The sequence below is a fragment of the Nannobrachium achirus genome (assembly GCF_963921795.1).
Source record: "Nannobrachium achirus genome assembly, chromosome: 9".
In the NCBI taxonomy this organism is placed as follows: Eukaryota; Metazoa; Chordata; class Actinopteri; order Myctophiformes; family Myctophidae; genus Nannobrachium; species Nannobrachium achirus.
In genome coordinates, this window is record NC_137818.1 from 14,088,087 (window position 1) to 14,113,502 (window position 25,416).

At 42.1% G+C, this 25,416-nt stretch overlaps 1 protein-coding gene across 2 annotated transcripts in view; it reads right to left on the bottom strand.

Moving 5' to 3' along the window:
• Positions 1–342: 342 nt before the first annotated feature.
• uckl1b (uridine-cytidine kinase 1-like 1b) overlaps positions 343–25,416 on the bottom strand; it is a 93,812-nt gene continuing 68,738 nt past the window's right edge. For both annotated transcript variants that reach the window (XM_080733419.1, XM_080733420.1), the window contains 7 exons: positions 7,938–8,036; positions 7,562–7,655; positions 6,085–6,147; positions 5,775–5,897; positions 5,193–5,300; positions 3,941–4,097; positions 343–3,176 (listed from right to left, as the gene is read on the bottom strand). In XM_080733419.1, the coding sequence (XP_080589545.1) occupies positions 3,097–3,176; positions 3,941–4,097; positions 5,193–5,300; positions 5,775–5,897; positions 6,085–6,147; positions 7,562–7,655; positions 7,938–8,036 (724 nt within the window). In that variant the 3' untranslated portion in view covers positions 343–3,096. The remainder of the gene's footprint in view (positions 3,177–3,940; positions 4,098–5,192; positions 5,301–5,774; positions 5,898–6,084; positions 6,148–7,561; positions 7,656–7,937; positions 8,037–25,416) is intronic.

Below are 25,416 nucleotides of genomic sequence, written 5' to 3' on the forward strand. Positions count from 1 at the left end.
GAAATGAGGAAGGCTATTATTTTACTCCTCGCCTAAAAGAAAAAAAAAATAGTGTTTGAGAACTACTGACCAAACTCATAATTTACACTTTAATTTATACAAAAATGTAAATTAGGTTTTAAAAGTAAAAGAATACAATAAATTAGGTTTTAAATAATGTTCTCTGATTCACTGGGGTCAGCAGGTACGTCACAGCTTCTCTGTTAATTAGCAAGAACAGTTCTCTCACAAAATCAGTAAAGTTCAAAAACATTATTTTTTTACACAGACAAAATGAATGATGAAAAATAACTGTATTGTAATTTTTTTAATAATAAAAAAACAATAGCTAAACACAGGTAAACACAGCACACACAGATACAACTGAGGTTGGGTTGGGTAGAGATGAGATTTACAATTCAAAATGATTTGTGATTGAATGAATGACGACATTTTCAAAAGTAAACATATCGTTCAAACGACATGAAAGATAGTGTTCATCTTACTGACGACAAGCCTTCAGCACGGTTACATGTTACCTATACCACTGCTTGTCACAGCCAGTCAATAGATTAGGGTTTAATGTTGTAATCATTTCCTATGCATTTGTTCTTTGGTACATTTCTTGTCTCACAGCAACAGAGATTATTAGGTCGATTTAAAATATTTTAGAATGCAGTGGTGGAAAGTATCCAAGTACATTTCCTTAAGTTCTGCACTAAAGCACAATTTTGAGCTATTTGTACTTTACTTGAGTATTTCCAATTTCCAATACTTTTAATTTTACTATTTGACAATTGCTGATAAACAAGCTTGTGAGCTTGTAGATCTGCTATTTTCAAACATTTTGTAGTTTTACTTTTGGTGCCTAAGTATATTTTGATGCCAATACTTTCGTGCTTTTACTGCAGTGCATTTGTTTTCCACCACTGTTAAAATGTCAATGTTCAGGAACTAGTGTGAAAATGAATATATTCACAATCAAAAGGACATCATGTGCATCATATTAGGCAAAGCTCACATACTCAGTTCAACCAACGTCAAACCATTTCTTAAAAAATCATGTAAAAAAAGGTATAAAGCATGACTTGTGCAACACTGATTAAGGTTAAGGACTGTCAAATACATTCCATTGAGCAAAAATGATGTCAATGAGGCCCTAGCTTGGTAATAATAATACGATCAGGCACCGATAGGACTCATTGCTGGTATGCAAATGAGGGTTCATTATTGACTTATTAATTTTAGGAATACACTCTGAGAGTGCTGGAGTGCAACAGTGCACCCCCGTCGACATTTCAGAGCGCCGTTCAAACATTGAGAGAATCAGAGCACATAGCTTTTATGAAATATGCGAGACCTAGCTTCTTTGACCACTTCAAATGTTATGATCTTAACTCATATGCTGCCATTTAACAATACCTTCGTACTCTTTAACTGCCATTCGTCTCCATAGACTTCCATGTAATTCATAGTGCACGGATCATGCACACCCATGCCTAGATAATGCACCACGTGTGTCCACATTGCTCACAGCTTTCAAACAAAAAAATCCGAATGGAAATCCGTTCAGGCATTCATGAGATAGCAGCCATTATGTTTTACACTGTTGTGAGCTTGGTACTCTAGACTAAGACCGTATTTAACAAGCATTTACTGTAGGCTACAGTATGTGTAACAATTCACAAATTGTCCTCAAAATGTTCCAAAATGTCTTAAATGTTTTGGACATTTTTGAAGCTTTTCACCTACTGTACAATGACCAAAATGTGAAAAGTGGTTAAAATGTACTGTATATTATGTACAGTATGTCGCTTTAACTCAATGTCTTTTTGCCAAACTGAGAAGTGTATATCGTCTGTGCCGAGTGGAAACCTCATATGTCCAAATCCGTTACCTTTCAGGATTCAAGTTCAAAAGTAGCAAAAGTAACAGATCTACAAGCTCAAAACTCTACCCCAAAAAGTAAAAGAAAAAGTAACAATATGACTGTCAGATCACAACCGTCATTTGTACAGGTACGTTGGTGAGCGCATGCTTTAAAAACTCTGCCGCTCTACACTTTTAGACACATGAACAAGGTTCAGAAGAAGGGTTTTCACCACTTTACAACCAAATTGACTAGCAGCCATGGAGAGAAAAGAAGAAGCAAGGCTGAAGAAAGAAAGAAAGAAAGAAAGAAACCTTACACCTACACAAGTTTCCGACAAAGTGGTCCTTCAAAGAGTGTCTCTCACAAGGCAAGCGAGCTACAGTACTTGTATTTGATTGCCTGTGTGTCTATTTGCATGGCTCATCTGTGCGAAAGGTCAAAACAAACTCATCATGTGTATGCCATTCTGTACAAATCAGCACGGTATGTGCAATAGGCTGCATTATCTTCGGAGCCGTTATTCTATTACTTTTTTGATTAACCAAATCTTTCTTTTTATAATCAACGCTGTCGCACAATGTAGCAGAAACAGCTGATCTACAAAGTCACCACGCTTCACGTAAGTTCACAATGTGCGCTTGCATGTAGTTCTGCTATTTTCAGAATTTTGTCAAATCGATTAGATTTCGATGTCTATGTAATCAATTCCTTTGATTAACTGTCGTGTGCCCTAATGTGCAATTTCAACATTCACTGTCATCCGCGGTACAGCAAGGCTACAGTAGATGATACATTCCTTCACAACTAAATCTCCGCTCACAATTTTAAAATACACAGATTTGTCACAAAAAAAGAAAAACAGCAAAGACGAGACTCATCCGTTCTGTACAACAGTACATATAAAAATATTCCAAAACTTTTAAATTTACAACTGTCCACCCAACAAACAGCATGTACATCAAATACAAATAATATATTAAAAAACATTTATCAATATATATATGGTACATGTACATTTATAAGAACGTCTTTGTTCCTATCCCCCAGATTCTCGCTGCCGTACTCAGGTTAAGGCGGAGGCATCCATCCAACAACAACCAAAAGGTGCATGTTTGTCTGCAGGCCAGCAGAGGCAGATAAAAACATTGACGTTGTCCTCCAAAGAAGGGCAATGAGTCCACGTCGACGCTCCTCGAATCGTCCAAATAAAAGTTTGTCCACAAACAACCGAACACACGTCCTCCTCAGTAACTGGGCTCGTCCATCTCCTCGTCGCTCCAGTCCGGGGGCGCGTCTGTCCCGAAGTATCGATCTCCAAAGTTTCCTTTACAGCAAGAGAAAACACAAAACAAGCTTGTTTTAGCCAGTGTTAATTATGTCAACTGAAACAATGACGAAAAATGTTCGACCACTACCTTTTTTCACTGACGATAACGAAATAACATTTTGAAACTTCGCTATGATGACTAAAGCTAAGACGAAATATAATTATTGACAATTTCATCAACACATAAAAATGTGATCTGCTGTTTTTCAAGAATTAAAGCAATAACACCTAGCAGACAGTCACAGTCACTCATAACCTGCATTACATGTAGCGTTGCATATTCGACCACTAGTGTGGATTCAGTGTCACGTTTCCCAAAGTTGTTTCTACCAGGGCAGGAATTTCATGGAGGCCATGAAGGCCATGGCTGCCGTTGCCCCTCAATTTGGCTTTGTGCTCCTCCAAAAAATGGCATTCCCTGAGGCCACAGTGGCCTTAATGCCCCAGCTGACTGTATCACTTTCTCCTCTGTCTCTTTCTTGTCAATATTTAGACAGTAGACATCGGTGTTTCTTCTGTGTCTTTTGTTGAGATTCTGAAATCTTAACTCCCTCGAGTCCCCATCTTACTCGGGCTAAGCATGGATCAGACTGTAAATAGCATGATTTATCTATTTCTCTGCAGATTATCTTAGCATCCCTAACCCAGATGGCCTTCCTGACCTGGCATTTGGCCTTTGTGCCCTCAAAAAATGGACAACCACAAAGGCCAAGCGGCCTTGCCCCTAAAAAGATGAAATTCTAGGCCTGGTTTCTACTGACCTATGCCAGGGATGATGTGGAAGAGATCGTTGACCTTCTTGTCCACGGCCGTGGTGAGGATCTGGACCTGGGGGAAGGCGTAGGCCACGGAGTGGACGCCCATCTCCGCCATGAGCAGAGACACCAGCAGGATCTTATCTTCCCTCACGTCGTGGTCCTGAGGAGACAACACAGCACACATGGGTCACAGGGGTCTTCAATGTTTTCAGGCCAAGGACCCCTTAGTTGAGAGAGGGATGAAGCAGGGACCCCCCACAACCTGTTCATAGATTCCATATAGTTTAATTCTTTGACCTTTTACTCTGTACTTAGTCTGCTCTTTTTCCCCTCTATACCAAGCCTCTTTGACAAAAATAGCCTATCTACAAGCTCAGCGCAGCGCGAGGCGTTGTGAGCTTGTAGATCTGCTTTTTTTGGCTACAGTTCTCAGAATATGGACACTACTGTAGGGTTCAAGTTGTTAATATAAAAAGGATTGGAAGATTTGGAGTAATTCTGAGGACCCTCTTGAGGTCCCGCACCCCCTGTTGAAGACCCCTGGGTTAAAGGAGAAACCACCAGATACTAGCACTGTGTTTCGTAAACCATTAAAGCAACAATGTCAAATTAATACAATATGTAAAATGGAAACTTGGGGTGTGCTGGTACCGTAACAGAACGGTCCCGGTTAATCCTAGAGTCCCCAGTTTAATTTCAGCTGGAGACCTTGTGTAGCGAGTCCTTTCCACTCCCTCTATCCCCAGGTTTCCACTCTCTACTATCCTATTTAATATAAAGAAGCAAAAGACTGCCTAGTGGTTTAAGCTACATGGCTAAGCTTCATGGTTAAGCTGCGTGGCACATCGCCGACCTTGACCATCAAATTGTATCATATTATCCCACATACAGAAAGTTATGGTTTAAGTTAAAGTTTGATGGTCCTGTGTTGTCAATATTGATGATATTATTTTTTTATAACATTTATATCGTCTCTCTCGGGTGGATACCTAAAAGAAGCAGATCGACAAGCTCAAAACATGTCGCTTCCCGCTGCGTTACGAGCTTGTACATCTGCTACTTTTGGCGTTTTTGTGTGATGCTGTAGTATGATCAAGTGGGGGCGTTAATTTATGAAAAAACACAGAAAGTTAAAATATGGAGTTTTCTGCCAGACAGCGACGATATACACAAACAGCCCCACTGCAGTCGTTTTGTAACTGCCATGCGGCTGAACGAAATACAAAACCAAAAGAAGAAAACAAAGAACACGTACCAGGAGGACCCTGACGGCCATCATAGCAGCAGCTCCAGTAGACACAGTGCAGTCCATCAGAACCACATGGTCCTCACCGATGTCTTTAGGTAAACGCAGGTAGTGGAGCTGTGTGGGGCAGAAAGGGACACAAACAAAGACTATGAGCAAACACCCAAAATGACTCACTGTGCTGTACCATACATTTAATCACTTAAACCAGGGGTCTTCAACGGGGGGTACGGGATCTACAAGCTCACAAAGCTTCGCACCGCGAGGCGTTGTGAGCTGGTAGATTGGCTATGTTTGGCAAAGAGCTTTGGCGTAGAGGGGAAACAGAGCAGACTAAGTATTTGAGTGAAAGGTCAAGATTATACTTGTATTGACGGTTCAAGTGGTTAAATATCTGAAAACACACATTAACACGAATCCAAAATACACTGATGATCGTGATGTCAAACAATGAGTCTGAGACAGTATGGAATCTATGAACAGGTTGTGGGGGTCCCTGCTTCATCTCTCTATCAGCTAAGGGGTCCTTGGCCTGAAAACGTTGAAGACCCCTGTTGTAGTGGGAAAGGAGACATAACAAGTTCTTCCCACCTCTGGTTCTCCCGTGTCCTGGTTGGTCTGGATGAGGATCTTTCCGATGCGGACGTCTTTGCACACAGCCCTCAGGGCCGGCTCCATGGTCTCCCCCGCACGCAGGATGGACACACCCGTAATCTATGGAGAGAGAGAGAGAGAGAGAGAGAGAGAGAGAGAGAGAGAGAGAGAGAGAGAGGGAGAGAGAGAGAGGAGGAGGCAGAGGCTAATTGCATCTGTTTGAAGTCTGGCTGGAATGGAATCCTCTTTAGAATAGGGAGAGAGAAAGGCTTGGGGAAATGCCAGGGAGTAAATGGAGTTCACTCACCCTCTTCCCGTGGAAAGTCCTGCCTTCGTAATCCTCTCCCTGGGGTGTCTGGACCACGTGGATCTGTGCCGTGATAACAAGGTCCGAGAGGGGGAGAAAAATAAAAAAAATAAAAAAATGAATCGTTAGCATGTGAATGCAATGATAAGTCTGTACACACACAGATGTGCTGCTTCTGGGGCTGCCGCAACTATCGATTTATGTTATTAATTATTCTATTCGTTACTTTTTGTGCTGGGAAAAAGGGCGATCTACAAGCCCACAACGCATCATGCTGAGAGCTTGTAGTATTTTGTGGTATTTTCCAAAATCAAAAACCAAAATACTCGAAATCTAGCTAAGCTAGGTGCCCAGCAGAAATGGAAATTCAAAAGCATAATTTAAAGATCTAAAAATAGATTTTCGTGAACACAGAGTTATGGTCGTATACCCCTGACTTAGCGTTAGGAGATTGTGGAAGAGATAGGTCGGGCTCATATTGAGTGAAGCCCAGAATTTGGTGCAACACCCCTGCGTGTGCTCTTCAGTTTGTGTGTTGCAATAATACACCTTCATCCCCCAGGTATCTTTAAACAAGGTGTGAGAACTTTCCACTGTGGCGGAAGACGTTTCCACGCTCGTGCCACCAGCAGAGACCTGCTGACTGTCACCTTTCTGCTCTTTTCCTCTCGCTCTGACTTTCTTTCCAACGGCCGCAATCTTTCAACGCTTTCTCTGTTATGTCACGTTCACCTCGCCCAATCCTGTCGTGCGGTGACTACGACTATGCCGAAAAATGTCCGTTGCGTCCCTTCTTTCACTGACGAAAAACTAAATAAAAACTAAATAAAAATGATTACTAAAACTAAGAATATATTAACAATTTGACAACTAAACTAAAATGTTAAGGAGGGACTAGTGGAGAAGAGATCCAGTAGAACTAAAAGACAATTAATTTCATGTTTGGTTGCGCTCGGGTGTTGCGCTCTGAAAGCAGCTGATAGCAGATCCAAAAGCTCACAACGCATCGCGCTGCTACACTGTTGTGAGCTTGTAGATCGTCTATTTTCAGCAGCATCCATTCAGAGTTGCGGGGCCCTTCTTGTCTATATCAGTGGTTCTCAACATGTGGGTCGGGACCACCAGAGGGGTCCCGAAATTATTTTGGGGGGTCTCCAGATGATTACCTTAAAGTGAAACATTGTTTTCTCACTCAACAGTAAACAAACCAACATAAAGTTGAAGTGTATAGCGGCACAAATCTAAAGTGACAATTTAAGGACTTAGCCGATCAACATGCTCACAACACTTTGTGTTTGCGAGGCGTTGTGAACATGTAGATCTTCTATTTTCACAATAGAACCAAGTTATACAAAATGTAATGTCTCAACTCTTAGTGCTCGTCAGGGTGGGGGGGTCCCCAGTTAAAATCTGATTATTTTGGGGGTGGCGGCCTGAAAAGGTTGAGAACCACTGGTCTATGTGTTCACACTGGTACCTGTGAGGGCAGGAAGGACAGCGCTCGCTCGATCAGCAGACGCATCAACCTCTTGGAGTAGAAGATGAACTCGTCACGGCTGGTCTCCTTGTTCCTGACCAGGAGAGAAGATACAAAACGTCAGGGAAACATCCACGGACCCGTGGAATTTGTACCCGTGTGCTTCTGGCTGTGAATGTTTAAAAACTACTGCTTAGTTATTATACCGCTAGACACGTGCGTAAATAATAAAACCTTTGCTCACACACACACACACACACACAGACCATAATTGCAAAGTGGCCCGCTTTTATTTAATGTCATTGATCCGATCTATTGTTTAGTCTCTGCCTTAACCCCTAACCCTAACCCATCACGTAGCATTAGCGCCACCTACCTGATGATGGTGTGCATGCCGCGGACCTGCGGCGTGCTCTCCAACACGCTGAGCGTCTGAGGGAGGGGCTGGGCCTGGTGCGCAGAGGCCAGCGCCGCCCTGTAAACACGACGAACACACACAAACAAACAGTTAGCAAACAGCTCTAACCGCTGTGTGCACGGGAACATAGCTCTGGTCCAGACACTCGACTGGGTAAAAGACTAGACCAGGATTTCTGTACCCCTACGAGGGCTAAACTTCAGTCAAAAATAAACAAAACTACTTTGCTATTCACCTAACCAAAGGTAGTTTTGCATTGTTGAAAGCCTATTCTCCGCGGTGGGAAACCTTTCAGCACCCCACCCACTCTGTAAAATACATTATTTTTTTCATGAAATAAAAAGCATCCAACTCGACCGCCGCTTATTTCCGGGTTGTGGCTTCGGTGGCTTGAGGTGGGTGCATTTTATTTCATGACAAAAATAATGTATTTTACAGAGTGGGTGAGGTGCTGAGAGGTTTCCCACCGCAGAGAATAGACTTTCAACAACGCAAAACTAACTTTGGTTAGGTGAGTAGTGAAGTAGTTTAGTTTATTTTGACTGAAGTTGAGCCCTCGTAGGGGCTGAGAAATCCTGGTCTAGTCTTTTAACCAGCCGCCTGTCAGAGGGTCAGTGCAGCTGACACTCTGGACCAGAGCTAACAGGAACACACACGCAAAGTGGGCACACACACACACACTTAGACACACACACACGACGCATGCAGAAAACAGAAAAAAACTGATCATTTGTCTCTGTTGTCTGTTGCATCTTTGAAGCAAAGTGGATCAGGTGAAGACGATCGCTCGCTTGTTTGCGAGGGATGCAGAGAGAAGAGAAAATGTCACAGCAACACACACACACACACACACACACACACACACACACACACACACACACACACACACACACACACACACACACACACACACACACACACACACACACACACACACGTGACACACAAACACGTGACACACAGGGGTGTCTTTGCTCAGTGGAATTATTCTACAACAGACAGACGTGTGAAACCAAACCATGCTTGTGGAAAAACGACCACGCAATTGCTAACTACTACCAGTGGTGTAAAGTAAAGTACATTTACTTAAGTACTGTACTTAAGTAAAATCTTTAGGTATTGGTACTTGACTTCCAATTTCCAGTACTTTTAATTCTACTCCACTGCATCTCGGATCCAAATATTGTACTTTTACTCCACTACATTTATTTGAAAACTTTAGTTACTAGTTGTTACTTTGCAGATATAAATTATAACATTATAAAACATACATAAACCCCTTTAGCCCCATTTTATACCATGGCTATTTGAAAACAGCTGATCTACAAGCTCACAACGCGTTGCGACGCTATTTTCAAATATTTTGAACTTTTACTTTTGGTACTTTAAGTACATTTTGATGCCAACACTTTCATACTTTTGCTCAATTACATTTTGAACATTGCAGCATTGATACATTTACTTTAATAAAAAGATTGAGTACTTTTTCCACCACTGTCTATTACTGTATGCACCGACTCTGCAAAGGGTGTGCAACGATGACATGCACCAAATTTCACTGGCATCATGCAGCAGTGGTTTTACCAAAGTGTTGTGCCCAAGAGAGAGAGACACACACACACACACACACACACACACACAGGTTTACCTAATGTCACCTTTGGGGACGCATGACAGAACACCCCACCTTCGGGGACTACCCTTTCTGAATGAGTTATAGAGAAGCCACGACCATTTTCAGTGTTCAGAGCGTGTCCACTTTACCAAACCAACTTCATATCTTTGATTAAAGCAAGTATGACAGAGTATGACATTTAACCTGTGATTGGGGACAATCACATTTAAGCCACCTTTGGGGACTTGGGAACATAATTCTTACTGATCGCTTTTAAAGCTCCAATTGACAGGCTCCTACTTCTATTACCCACATTTTAAATGGAGAGTTTGTAATTCGGCCCTCTGCGAGAAGGTACAAACAACCAGTCAGGTTAAAAAACAAAAACAAAAAAAAGTTTGTACCAGTGTCAACTAAAATGTTGAATGAAGCTCTGAAACAGCGATTGCAAAAGTTATACCATTCATATCATGTATGCACTTTGTAATGTTGTCTCCCTGTGTATTTTGTCGTCATTTTTTGTTTTGTGTGGCTGTAGCAGGGGTGAAAGCCCAAGGCAAATTTCCCTTGTGTACAATTAAGTTTACCTTGACGTTGTAGTGTTTCATTGTGTATAATTTGCAAATGCACTTTTCAGTAATATATCTAATGCCTTCTCTGTATTGTCACAAGTATGTCACTGTTCAAAATGAACCAGTTATTGATAACACTTTGTCCTTTGACTTAGGCTACACGCAAACTCTGCCAAACTCTTGACTCTACAAGAAGTAAACTACAGAAGCAACATTGTGGGGTTTAATGTTTTAACAGGATGTTTCAATACATTGTTTTCTATGGGAGCGGCGCAAAACATAGTCCATTTTAGGCATATATGTAATATTATGTATACAAGACCACTGTTTTAAAGTCCTCAAGGACAAATTAAGCACTGGCTACATGTACATTCACATAAGCTAGTGAAGCTACGCTTTCAAAGTAGCTTCCACAACACTGCCAAGCAGAGGACAGACTTCTTTGTTTATGTTACATAGTCGTAGTAGTTTATAACAAAGACGAGCAAAAAGAACAATGTCTCTATCAAGTAACCTGAACTACTGGTTTAGCTCACTGTAAAGCAGAGAAAGACAGTTAGCTTTTAGCACAAGGACAATTCACTGCTTAAACTTCTCATAACTACACTATGAAAACAAAGTGAAGCTACAGTATTAATGAAAAACAAACATGGACACACACATGGCCAATATAACGTCCATTATGATTAATTTCCGTTAGTCAGTTTTCAGCCAACAAACAAAACACGCCCGCTATCAGTATGGTTCTCAACCTGGATTTCAGGGATTCTGTGGATTCCATTGGGGGGGGGGGGGGGGGGGTCTAAATTGACCCTTTCAAGTCTATAACTCTGACAGTGTACAATCCGATGGTTCTGAAGATCCAGTGCCCGGAGTTACGATCCAGTGCCCGGAGTTACATGGTCAGTGCTGGTATCTTCCACATAGGAGGCTTGCACATTCCCTGAGGTAGCACAACAAAAGATGCACAACAGAAGCAAATTAAATCATGTGCAGAATATCATTCATGGCCTTTTCTTTAATCAAAGAAAACGTTGTGGAAGCATGTGAAAATCTGCCCAGCAGTGAAAGAATTTCTTTCTGCCAATACCACACCTGTTTGTATTGGCATCAGTGAAGGTTTAAAGAAGATTCTAACGTTCTAAACTACGATACAGTGTCTTGTGTAATCCAGAATGATAACTGCATTATGCAGCTGGGACAATATTTGTTCAATAAAAAAAAGAAAAAGAAAAGAAGAATTTCAACCCTGACAACATTACTTTCAACAGGAGAAGAGAGAGGGAGGTTTCAAGTCACGGAACATGTCGGAGATGCATGAAGACTTGGCCATATGTTTGACACCATTTGAGAGGAAGATGTGCAAGTTCTTCATAAGAGTGGAGATAAGGGGGGGGGGGAATGGGAGAATGGTTCCCGTCCTATTAACACTAGCATGACATTTGTGACATGATGGACGTTGATGGTCTTGGAAGGAGAACCTTCTGAGGGGCAACTTAAAAAAAAAAATATATATATATATATATATATATATATATATATATATATGGTGTCAGGCATATTCGCCTATGTTCTTTTCGCCGTGATGGATTTGGTCTTTTCGCGGGGCCTTTTTGCCGTGGAGGAGAGTCTTTTCACCGAACCTGTCTGGCCGTTTCGCCGCCGTTGAAGAGCCATTTCACCTACGCTTAATTCTGCTGTCAGACTGCTGTCAGACTTTCCATGGTTCCATATAATACCTTGGTCATGTAGGCGAAAAGGTCATGTAGGCGAAAAAACATAGGCGAATGTGCCTGTGTCAAACGGTCACCACATCAATACAGATAGTTATTGGAATCAGGTGCGTCCAATGTAATAGTAACACATTTATATAGCACCTTGCATAAGTTACAAAGTGCTGTACAACTATAACAAAAAATATAGCATAACCTATACAGGAGGGGGGAAATGCGTAGTGAAAATGGCTGATCTACAAGCTCACAACGTTACGCAAATGCGACGTGGTGTGAGCTTGTAGATCAGCTAGTTTCTGTGTTTGTCCCTTTTTGCAGGTCTTTTAGTCTGCGTAAAGGCCTATAAGCGGATTGAAAGACCGGCAAAAAAGCGAGTCACAGAGTTTTTTGGATTGATTGTAGGCTTAAGCGAAGGAGAGCCGACACAAAATTAACAGTGACTGACGGGGACAGTAGGGCTGTAAGTGGGTAAACGGCATTCATTGGCTTTTATCAAACTACAATACAAGCCCAGCATTTGTTCTGTCTGCTGCCTGTATCAACGCGAGTGAGTGCCGTGGTGCGCTCTGCAGAGGTGTCAATTGGGTATGGCAAGCTATGGCAGCTGCCATACCTTGGCTACAGGGGGACATAATAAAATGTACTTTTCATCGTGCCTGTTGCTAAGGTATGGCAACATGACTGGTGTCACACCAGTCATGTTGCCATACCTTAGCTTTTTCTGAACTGACGCCACTGGTGCTCTGAGCTGCCCAGTCTGTAGCGCTGCATGCGCCTCAAAGAGAGGACGCATCAGAGAGAAATAATATCGTGCTTTAGGAGGACCTGGCTCTGGACTTTTTGCCCTGTGCAAAGCCTTAATGATTCCAATAGTTCTAACCTCTAATCTGTATTAATGTGATTTCTATGGAGTGGCAGTGCAAAGGATAGCCGTCACCGTTGTCGGTTAACACCACTGGCATGCAAACATGGACAGTCTGAGGGTAGTCGAAATGGCTCTTCAACAGCGGTGAATCGACCAGACAGGCTTGGTGAATCGACCAGACAGGCTTGGTGAATAGCCTCTCCTCCACGGCGAATGGGTCGAGGCGAATAAGTTCTAGGCGAAAACGCTGGTGACCATATATATATATATATATATAAAAGAATGCTAGTGTTAAAACCATCAATGGTTTCTGCAATGGAGACGCTGGTTAAAATGCTAGGGAAATGTGAAGTGCCCAGTAAGAACAACTTCCAGTTCTTGAGACCTAAAGCCTTGACTGCGTACAGGTGGAGAGTGCCTTAAGCAATGTGCAGAACAGTCTGGTGCGAAATGTCCAGAGGCCTTGACATCAACACGACTGAGAATACAGCGACTATGTCCCAGATATTGAACATTGAATAAAATGAGACCAACTCGCCGACTACTTGGGGCATGACATTAGAATTCATGGACAATAGTATTCTTTGTGTACCGTATACCCTTTACCTGGTTCTGAAGATGAGACTGTGCCAGGAGTAACTTCATCCATGCCTGTAGATTCTTCTTCATCACTGCCACTGGAACTGTCCCCTTGAATGTACTCCACTCTCTCTGACAAAGCACAAGGGAAGTAGAAATAAAAAAAGAAATTCAATTTTCAGAAGATCAAAATCTGAATCAGTATAGCAAAAAATAACTTAAGACTCAAGCATAGTAAAAACAGTTATGACAGTATTTATCTTGACATGTGCCAATAATCATTAAAATAGTTTGACAGCATACCAGATACCTGGAAGGCACTCTTCAAAAGGAGGGAAACAAATCACCTGAACATATCCACTTCCACTGCTTCTTTTTCTTCTGGCTCCCATTTTCTCTTTTCTTGGCGAGCTAAAACGAAAAAGGAATAACAAATTTGTGTAGCATAAGTTGATAGTTTTAACCTAAAACCTTTTTTTTTCTACCACTGGCTATTTCTACACAGATTTAGCATTTGATTGGCCAGCGTAGTTTCATTTGTGTAATGTGTTGGATGTTTTGCACATCACACTTGTTACTCTTAAACATATGATTTTGTATATAACGGTAAACAAACTGTTAGCCTTTATGCAGCAACACGTTTAAGTCAAGGGAAATGTCACTGTACTTTACTGTAACACTCCAAATTATCATACATGCACATAATGTGGTTCGCAAGACCAACACTAAAAACTACTACAGCTAAAAAATAACTAAACATGCTCGGTCAGAGACAGACGCTGCCAGGAATACACAAAGCTGTCAATATATCCTTACCTCTTTTTGGCTGTCCGGCTCCTGTATGTGCTGACCCACTCCGTTTTGCCACTGGTGCCACTGTTGAATGACAAGGACATTATTCTGTTAGTGCCACAGATAGGCCAAGTAAAGCTACGGGCATTGATTGTGGTAACATTCTACATTCCGACATCCCGCCACTCCGACATTGAATCAAGGTTGAGTTTAGGGTTAAGGTTAGGTTTAGACATAGTTTTACTGAGGTTAAGGTTAGGAATAGGGGTAGGTTTAGGAATAAATGCTTAATTGGAATGGCAACATTTCGGAATGGCGACATGCACCCCATTGATTGCTACACATCTCCAAACTTGGTGAGAATCGACACATGCAACACACTGGCCGACTGGCAGTCATGAAGTGACTTCATGAAGTGACTTCCAGACGTAAATGGCAGACGCGGTACTATTCTACACATTGACAATGTTTTCGTCTACATAAACCTTCACATCGAACAAGGCTTAAATCTAGAGTCTGGTACTTTGATGTATAGACATATCGTCCTTTATGTCCATTAAAAGGCATTTTCTAAACCAATGTTCCGTATTTCCGTTTTCCCCTCCCATTTGCGTACAGTTATGCAACCCCTAGTGGCTGGAGATATATAAATGAAAGAAATCGCTACCGCTCAGGTTTAAAAATACATGTATTTGGACAATAAGGGCGATATGACTAGACATCAAAGGAACAGGCGCTAGATTAAACCTTTGTCCATCTGGTAAGCACTTATGTGAAATCTGAAGGTTTATTGTAGACGAAAACATTGGCAATCTATTGGCCTGACATAATACAGTTTGAAAATGCGCCATGATGTTCGTGGAGGGAACGTAAACCATGAATACATCAGTGTTTCTCCTTGTCAAACGTTTACATTTCACAGTCTAAGTAACAGTAATTTGTACAAATGAAATCTGGAATGTAAAAGGGTGAGAACCACTGACTTAAGACTGACAGGGCTTACTATGATAAAGTGTACTGGGGTTTTAACACGCTGCCACCCGGCACCCACCCGCCCACCCTCCTGTTTCCAGCTGTGGGTCACTTACCGCGATCAGAGTGCTGTTCCTGCTCTGCGCCCCGGGCGCTCCGCTGTCTCCCAGGTCCGCGCTGTTGCTGCCCCCGGTCCCTGATCCTCCTCCTCTCTGCACGCCGGCCTGGTCGCCCTGGCTCTGTGGTTGCGGCTGCCGGTGCTTGTTGGACTTCTTGGCCTTGGTCTGCAGGCAGCGCTGGTGCAGCGCTGGTGCACCATCTGGTGCACCAGCGCTGGTGCTGGTGCACCAGCGCTGGTGCAGCGCTAAGGTCTGCTGCCGCTCCAGGTCGAGCCTCTCCAGCGCCGTGTTGTTGTATCGCTTCTCGCAGGCGCTGTGGTGCCTCCGTAACAGTTCGATGCGCCGGGTGAGCCTCACGGGTGTTTCCATTTGTACACTGTCAGAGTTATAAAGGGAATACGGAATTTTAAGGTCGGGGAACAACATTAGCCATGGTTCATGATGCTTGCTTCACGAGCGTCATGGCGCATCTTCAAACTGTAATGTCAGACCAATAGAGGGTATGCGCGTGACATCATCATCGTACCAGGAAGTTATGCGGAAATGCCTATTGAGTGGCAAAAACTACTTTCTGGCCTTGACAGCCCATACATCCAAACAGAAAAATCCTATATGATTGCTTTAAACGATGTTAAACGACGTTAAACTCACTTTGCCACTCGATTTACCATTCACTTCATGCATGCGCATACCCTCTATATCCATGTGCCAGCTGTTGATCCAGTAGTGCATGCTGATGTAAGAGAAAGTCACGCTTTCTTTCACTAGCAGTGCGTTGGTCCTCTGCAGTTTTGTACTGATCAAAGCATTCAAAATGATGCGGTTTAGCCACCCTGATCTGAAATGACTGAAACAAACAGATGAAAGAGTAGTTAAATGACTGTGATAACAATAAATGGTAAATGGTGCATTTATAGTGCCTTCATCCAAGCCGCTTTACATAGATTGTGCATTACATTGACCCATTCACACATTCATGGCAGCGGAAACCATTCAAGGCACCTACCAGCACATCAGGAGCAATTAATGTCTATATTTTCAAGACAGTCATCATAGTTTCATCATCATGGTCTTAGAATGAATTCAGTTCATTTTGAAATCAACTGATCCCAAGGGCAGACCACATACTAAGCCCAGTGCTGTTTTTGTTTAGACTGCAAATATCAGCTGTGATAGAATGTGAGCTTGTGGATCTGCAATTTTACTTGAAATGTTATCCTAGTTGAAGAGCACAGGGATATTTCACCAATTTGCCTAAGGGCACCAGATTTTGCACAGATGTAGCCCAGGGCGCCCAAGCCGGCGAACTTCGGGGTCACCACAACAGCCAAATCCATATGGGCTGTGCTGTGGTTCAATCTATCGTTAGTTCGACCATTAAGGTTGGCGAACATGCGCTGCTCCTGTGCTTGTGTTCATGTTTGGGTTAGCGGGAGGTCATACCAATCCCACGCAGCCCAACAAAGTATATAAGGCAAAACCTTTCTAAATTTCATTCTGGTTTGAGTAGCATGTGACATGTCAACCAGGCTTTTTTTCATGGTTCTAAATCCATTCCAAGCATTTGTTTTGCATGAAAAACACTTCTTGGGCTAAATTCGTACATAGCAACTTGTCCAAATGTGCTGACCAGCACATGTGTCTCATAGGAGGGCTGTGGGCAGTAAAGACACCCCTCCTATGCTCATCATCGATGGGGAATCCAAGCTAATAGAAACTGCAGGCTTTCTATTCTATTTTTATTTTATATTTGTTATCTTGTTTCTGAACTGCCGACAGCCCTCCTATGAGACACGGACCACAAAATACCTTCACTTCACACAAGTGAATATACATATAGAGATTTTTAAATGAAATATGTGTCAATTCTACATCTCTATACAAACCACTGAGACAAAAGTTAAAATTGAGGCCAGCTTTTCTCTACACTGTACCTGAGTGACGTCTGTGACGTTGTGTGTGCCATCCTTCACCTTGAAAGGGCTGACAAGCTCCACCAATGGGTAAGGTGGGGGTAGTTGCTCAGTGACCCTACTGGCTGGTCCCCCACTCATCAGGTCTGAGTCAGACATGCAGCTGTATTGATATGCAGTGACAAGCGGTTAGACTTTCACAACCAAACATACACACAAAGATTTAGTCAGTCAGTGTTCATCTAAGGTTGCTGGCTATAACATATTGGTGGTCCTTGACATGAAAATGTCAACATTGAACAATGAATGAAATTATTTTAGACTTATTTTCATACTTTTTCAGACCTTAACTGGCCTGTTAAGATTTCCATATACCTATTTGTTTCTCTCACAGACACTTGATACCCACTAATAAACCCTTATCCTACACAACCCTGACAACATTACTTTCAACAGGAGAAGAGAGAGGGAGGTTTCAAGTCACGGAACATGTTGGAGAAAATAGTTATTGCTTTTGTTAAATTATTCTAGTGTTCAATTCCAAACTAAGTTAACACCAGAGGCCTATAGCCTTACAAGCTAGCTAATGCAAACACTGTGCTACAAGTTATAGGTCCATCTATTTTGATCAATCTAGTAAATGTATTCCATAAAGCTGATATTAGTCTCATATTTTACAATGACTACATAAAGAAACAACATAAAACCAACAAATTAGGAAGCTATTGCAACTTACCATGTGCATTAAATTAGCCAACGTCCTCAAAGTCCAGCTGAACTCCAATGCAGTGCATGACATGTGCTGCTGCTCTCTCATGGGAGTGGCAACATAATGAAGCAGGTGTGTTCTATTAGATCCAATTGGGGACATTTTAGTGTGTGTGTGTTAAATCATGCCGTTTGGGGACATTGTAATGGGGGAGGGGTTGGTTTAGTTTTCTTCACTCATAGTTATTATGCTACAAGTAAAGCGAATAAGGCTAACATATAGAAAGGCTAACATATAGGCATATAGGCTAACATATAAAAGTCCAGGAACAGGTTTTAAAACACAAGTAGCAAAGCAGACATTTATGTAGCCATATTCTTCTCTGTCACTTTTCAAACTACACCTGGAGTAAATATGAAACTCAGGGTGAAGTGATAAAAAACTACACCGCAGTGAATTAGCTATCACCTAAACCAGTGGTTCCCAACCTTTAAAATGTCATGGCCTTCCTTTAACTCTGACTGTATACAAATGGAACCAAATGGACCATTGGTGGACCCATTAGGACCCATTAGGGTCCATTTGGGGGTTCACATAAGGCTAAGTAGATGATGAAATGACCAAAAGTTTTTTTGAAAGTGAAATATCCCTTTAATTGTGTATATAAATGTTTTACGACGTTTTAGCTGCTTTTTATTAGTGGATTAGGGGTGGGTATCACCAGCAATCTCACGATAGATACATATCACGATATAGAGGTCACGATACGATGTATATCACCAAATAATGACAATGAATTTACAACAAGAGCTCTTTATTACTCTGTAGAAAAGGCAAAGCCTTTAAGTATTGTACAAATACAACAATAAAATGTTTCAGGCCCACAGAAATCTTTAAATTAAAATAAACTGTTCTTATTAATTAATGCAAATAAAATACTTTTTTTAAACATAATGGCCCTTTCTCTTGACTCTGGAACTTGTAGTCTTTGTGTTGTAACAATAACAATTTAAAGGAGTAGTTCCCCCAAAATGACTTTTTTTCTATTGATTAGTCATGCCATGGAGAGTACAGTTCAATAATATTTTTAGTTTTTTGTCACATTCCTAAGACAAAAATTTGATTTGAGTAAATTTACCCCCATTGATTCCGGATGGTGACTCGTTTCGAAACGAGTCACCATCCGGAATGAATGGGGGTACATTTATTGTTATCAAATTTTTGTCTTAGGAATGTGACAAAAACCAAAAAATATTATTGAACTGTACTCTCCATGGCATGACTAATCAATAGAAAAAAAGTCATTTTTACAACAAGAGCTCTTTATTACTCTGTAGAAAAGGCAAAGCCTTTAAGTATTGTACAAATACAACAATAAAATGTTTCAGGCCCACAGAAATCTTTAAATTAAAATAAACTGTTCTTATTAATTAATGCAAATAAAATACTTTTTTTAAACATAATGGCCCTTTCTCTTGACTCTGGAACTTGTAGTCTTTGTGTTGTAACAATAACAATTTAAAGGAGTAGTTCCCCCAAAATGACTTTTTTTCTATTGATTAGTCATGCCATGGAGAGTACAGTTCAATAATATTTTTAGTTTTTTGTCACATTCCTAAGACAAAAATTTGATTCGAGTAAATTTACCCCCATTGATTCCGGATGGTGACTCGTTTCGAAACGAGTCACCATCCGGAATGAATGGGGGTACATTTATTGTTATCAAATTTTTGTCTTAGGAATGTGACAAAAACCAAAAAATATTATTGAACTGTACTCTCCATGGCATGACTAATCAATAGAAAAAAAGTCATTTTGGGGGTGAACTACTCCTTTAATGTAACAATTTAACTGTGTAGTTTATTTATGCGTTTATTTGTCAAAACTGCGTCGCCCACATATTTCACAATACAGTATATCGATATAGCAGCCTCTCTCTCGATATATCTATTGTCGGGAGTTCACGACGATATATCGGCATATCGATATATCGGACCCACCCCTATAGTGGATGCACCCCCACAACAATTTTTCTTCCTGCCCAATTAAGTGTTTTTGGTCATTTTTCGCTTGAGTGCAGTGCTTTGGTTTCTCACAAAGTTCTTTACGTCGGTCCACGTGCGATCTTTCAGTGCCTCAGGTGCACGTTGGAGACAAAGGTCGCAGTCTCTTTTTGGAGGCACGGTACAGCTCCTTATGAACTTCATCAGATGTTCCTCCACTGCTTTGATCTCCTCTGCTCCCCACTTCCGCCTGGGTTTTGCTTGTGCCTGCCCTCTTGTGGATCTGGCCTCAACCACTGGATAAGAAAACAAATGCAAATGTATACTTTTACCTCTAATGGGTATGTGTAGTGCCTCTTAATACACTGGGCACCAGAGAAGTACAGGACAAAGATTATTCTAGGTCAACAAGTCACATCGTGAGAGTAGAAACTAATGAGAAACAACTACAAAACAAGTGAAAATGTAAACTGCTGGAGAGGTTAATCAACCTCTTTTAATGTTCATCAGCTCCGTGCCATCAGGTGGTTAGATTATCCGTTTATAGGTTTGTATTATTACTTTCAATCACTTTTGTACCCAACCTGGCAACACATCTATGGACCCTGATGCATTGTGCAACAATCCCATCCAAAACTTTAGCAGGGCCAGTTCCATTATTAAGAATTGCACTAGTCCGTGTATGATAATTTTCAGAAGGTTAAAGCAAACAGTGTTGTTATGGGATCCATTATGAGGCTCAAGGCATGCCCTGAATCATTATTTGGGGGGTGTATGATGCAAGTTTTAACCTTGTATAGAATCCGATGGTTCTGAAGATCCAGTGCCCGGAGTTACATGGTCAGTGCTGGTATCTTCCACATAGGAGGCTTGCACATTCCCTGAGGTAGCACAACAAAAGATGCACAACAGAAGCAAATTAAATCATGTGCAGAATATCATTCATGGCCTTTTCTTTAATCAAAGAAAAAGTTGTGGAAGCATGTGAAAATCTGCCCAGCAGTGAAAGAATTTCTTTCTGCCAATACCACACCTGTTTGTATTGGCATCAGTGAAGGTTTAAAGAAGATTCTAACGTTCTAAACTACGATACAGTGTCTTGTGTAATCCAGAATGATAACTGCATTATGCAGCTGGGACAATATTTGTTCAATAAAAAAAAGAAAAAGAAAAGAAGAATTTCAACCCTGACAACATTACTTTCAACAGGAGAAGAGAGAGGGAGGTTTCAAGTCACGGAACATGTCGGAGATGCATGAAGACTTGGCCATATGTTTGACACCATTTGAGAGGAAGATGTGCAAGTTCTTCATAAGAGTGGAGATAAAGGGGGGGGGGGGGGGGTGGGAGAATGGTCCCCGTCCTATTAACACTAGCATGACATTTGTGATGATAGAATGATGGACGTTGATGGTCTTGGAAGGAGAACCTTCTGAGGGGCAAAGATAAATCAACTTATATAAACTTATATATAAATATATATAAAAAAATGCTAGTGTTAAAACCATCAATGGTTTCTGCAATGGAGATGCTTGTTAAAATGCTAGGGAAATGTGAAGTGCCCAGTAAGAACAACTTCCAGTTCTTGAGACCTAAAGCCTTGACTGCGTACAGGTGGAGTGCGCCTTAAGCAATGTGCAGAACAGTCTGGTGCGAAATGTCCAGAGGCCTTGACATCAACACGACTGAGAATACAGCGACTATGTCCCAGATATTGAACATTGAATAAAATGAGACCAACTCGCCGACTACTTGGGGCATGACATTAGAATTCATGGACAATAGTATTCTTTGTGTACCGTATACCCTTTACCTGGTTCTGAAGATGAGACTGTGCCAGGAGTAACTTCATCCATGCCTGTAGATTCTTCTTCATCACTGCCACTGGAACTGTCCCCTTGAATGTACTCCACTCTCTCTGACAAAGCACAAGGGAAGTAGAAATAAAAAAAGAAAATACATTTTCAGAAGATTAAAATCTGAATCAGTATAGCAAAAAATAACTTAAGACTCAAGCATAGTAAAAACAGTTATGACAGTATTAGTGTTAAATTAGGCTTAAGCAAATTATCTTGACATGTGCCAATAATCATTAAAATAGTTTGACAGCATTCCATTGCAACTAGAATAAAATGTACGTCAAAGCATAGCCAAACCTTCTACGTCGATTTCTATGTCGTCCAATGTCTTCCCTTTGTACTGTGACAGATTCCCCTTCTCCATTGCAAGCAGGACTTTGCTCATTCTAGCAAGCTGCAGAGTTCCTGAAGGTAGACGGTAGTATTGTCTGTGGATTCTAATGTCATGCCCCAAGAAGTCGGCGAGTTGGTCACACTCATTTTCGTCAAGGTTCAAGACCTGGGACACAGTCGCGATATGTTTTCTCAGTGGTGTTGATGTCAAGGCCTCTGGACATTTCGCACCACACTTTTCTGCATATGCACTCAGGCACTCTCCACCTCTGTACGGATACTTAGCTTTAGGTCTCGCAAACAGGAAGTCGTTTTCACTGTGCACTCCACATTTCCCTCGCATTTCAATCAGCATCTCGATTGCAGAAACCATCGACGGTTTTAGCAGGACGGGGACCATTCTCCCACGTTTCCCCCTTATCTCCACTCTTGTGAAGAACTCGCACAGCTTCCTCTCAAATGGTGTCAAGCACATGGCCAAGTCTTTATGCAACTCCGACATGTTCCGTGACTTGAAACCAGACACTGTCATTCTTGAAACCTCCCCCTCTCTTCTCCTGTTGAAAATAATAGTTAAAGCAAGAGTTACGCGAGCAAGATTAGCGTAGTTCTGTGGATTAGGTGTGATTGAGAGCATTCTCTTGAAAATGAGCTGATCGTTTTCCATTAACAAGTTCATCTTCTTCACATCTTCCGTAAGAGGTAAGATCAGCGGCATATTCCACTTTGCCTCTTTAAGAGTGGTCAGTGCTCCTGCAGAGATGAACTCTTGCCATCTGCTTTTCTGTATAGTTTTGTACCTTCTTGCATATTCTGCTGTGATGTGGTCATCTATCATCTCGGCATTGCTCTCAACAATACTGGCCATTTTATTCAGGCTGTGGCCAAGTTTGAGAGCTAAAGATGGGATTGCATATGTATTAGTTTCAGGGTTGTAACCGGATGATGCTTGCACTGAAGACAGGACATGTGGGAAGTTTTTAGGAATGAAGAACTCCTCCATTTTCTTCAGTGGAGTTGTTTTTTTTGCCTCCATAAGCAGTCTCCCAGCTTCCCTCATTTTCTGTCTTATGTAGTTATCATGGTTGAAATTCTTGTTTTTTAATTTTCTGAACAAATATTGCCCCAGCTGCAAAATGCAATTATCATTCTCGATTACACGGCGCACTGGATCGTAGACCATGTTAGAAAGAATCTCTTTTAGACCGTCAGTGATGTCAAGACCTAGAGGTGTGTTAACGGCACATTGGACTCTCTGTCTTCCAACATGCTGTGTGCCATCTTTTTCTTTCACTGCTGGGCAGATTTTCACATGCTTCCACAAAGTTTTCTTTGAAAAAAGACCTTGACAGTGAGCACAGTGAGAAAATGCAACACCGTCTTTACGTACTTTTGGTCTGTAACATGCGGAAAACTGTCCTGTCCCACTTTTCGCCACGTCTATGTTGTGGACAAAGTTACCTTTATTCCGAAGAATACGCAGACCATCCCGTCTTGCTATGGATTTTTTTGGATGAAACATGATCTTTGCCACCCCTATTTCGTCTGCGTGGACAGATTCCAGATGTCGAGCTATTTTTGATGTTGCCTTGTGACAATAAAAGCAGTAGTTCCTCTTGTCATACACTCGATGCCCTGGACTATTTGAGGGAGGCAATACTTGAATTGTGACATTTTCTTCTGGACTGCTGGTCAAGCTCTGTGTCTTCGCTGAACTGATGGGGGAGTTATTCACTGAGCTGACGGAGGAGCCCTTCTTCGCCGAACTGATGGAGGCCTTCTTTGCCGACCTGACGGAGGAGCCCTTCTTCGCCGAGCTGATGGAGGAGGCCTTCTTCGCCGAGCTGATGGAGGAGGCCTTCTTCGCCGAGCTGATGGAGGAGGCCTTCTTAGCCGGGCTGACGGAGGAGGCCTTCTTAGCCGGGCTGACGGAGGAGCCCTTCTTCGCCGGGCTGACGCCCAAGGGGTATAACTCTCTTGTCAGTGAGTTTTCGAACTCGGAGGCATTTCCATCAGTCTCAGGTTTGTAATCTTTATCATTGTAGTCCGAGGGAATGCTCTCATCGCTTGATTCATCTGAGGTTTCATCGGTCAATCTCATTTTCTTCCTTGGGCTTACAGTGGAGCCATTCCCCCCTGGCCTTAGAGTCCGAGTCCATCTCCTTTTCCCTGGGCTGACGGAGGAGCTCTCCTTTGCTGGGCTGACGGAGGAGCTCTCCTTTGCTGGGCTGACGGAGGAGCCCTTCTTCGCCGAGCTGACGGAGGAGCTCTTCTTCGCCGAGCTGACGGAGGAGCTCTTCTTCGCCGAGCTGACGGAGGAGCTCTTCTTCGCCGAGCTGATGGAGGAGCTCTTCTTCGCCGAGCTGATGGAGGAGCTCTTCTTCGCCGAGCTGACGGAGGAGCTCTTCTTCGCCGAGCTGACGGAGGAGCCCTTCTTCGCCGAGCTGATTGAGGCCTTCTTCACTGAGCTGACAGAGGAGCTCGTCTTCACTGAGCTGATGGAGGCCTTCTTCACTGAGCTGACAGAGGAGCTCGTCTTCACTGAGCTGACGGAGGAGCTCTTCTTCACTGAGCTGACAGAGGAGCTCGTCTTCACTGAGCTGACGGAGGAGCTCTTCTTCGCTGGGCCACCAAATTCAGGTATTGCTGGAGCTAATGGCGGGCATAGCTCTGAATCCGAGTCTGTAAAAAGTAAAAGACTGACGTCAGAGTCAGACTTAGCTTTATTGTAGTTTGAGGGAATGTCCTCATCAGTTGATTCATCAGAGGTATGGCTGTTGTGCTTTGTCAAGCTCAGTTTCCCTGGCCGTACAGTCCGTCTCTTTTTCTTCCGTGGGTTGACAGTGGAGCTCTTTTTCCATGGACTGGCTGGATGCTCTGACTCAGTGCCAGGGATGTAATCATCTTGACTGTAGTCTGAGGGAACCCTTTCATCATAGTCCCAGGAAAGATTATCATCATAGTCTGGGGGTTTACAGTCATCGCTTGATTCATCTGAGGAATCGTTTTTGTTCTTGGTCAAGCTTGTTCCCTCCAAGGTACTGTTGTTCTTCTGAAAGAGAAGTAGAGTATATCTAATGTGCATTACTTGCAACCTCTGATTGCACAGATACTGTGAAATGAACACTTAATGTAGTATGTATGGCCATACATTGTTACTTTAAAAATGTGCAGAAACCCTACTGCAACTTAATTGACTGTTGACACAATACTAAACTTAATCTATTTTATTTCAAACCCAAATTCCATGAAGTAACATTCATAATAGCAGATTATATCTTTAGGTTGACTGATGATGTGGTGCTAGCTTCATAGCATTAACATTTAGTCAAATGTTAATGCCATGAATACACTACTACACAATTAATGAACT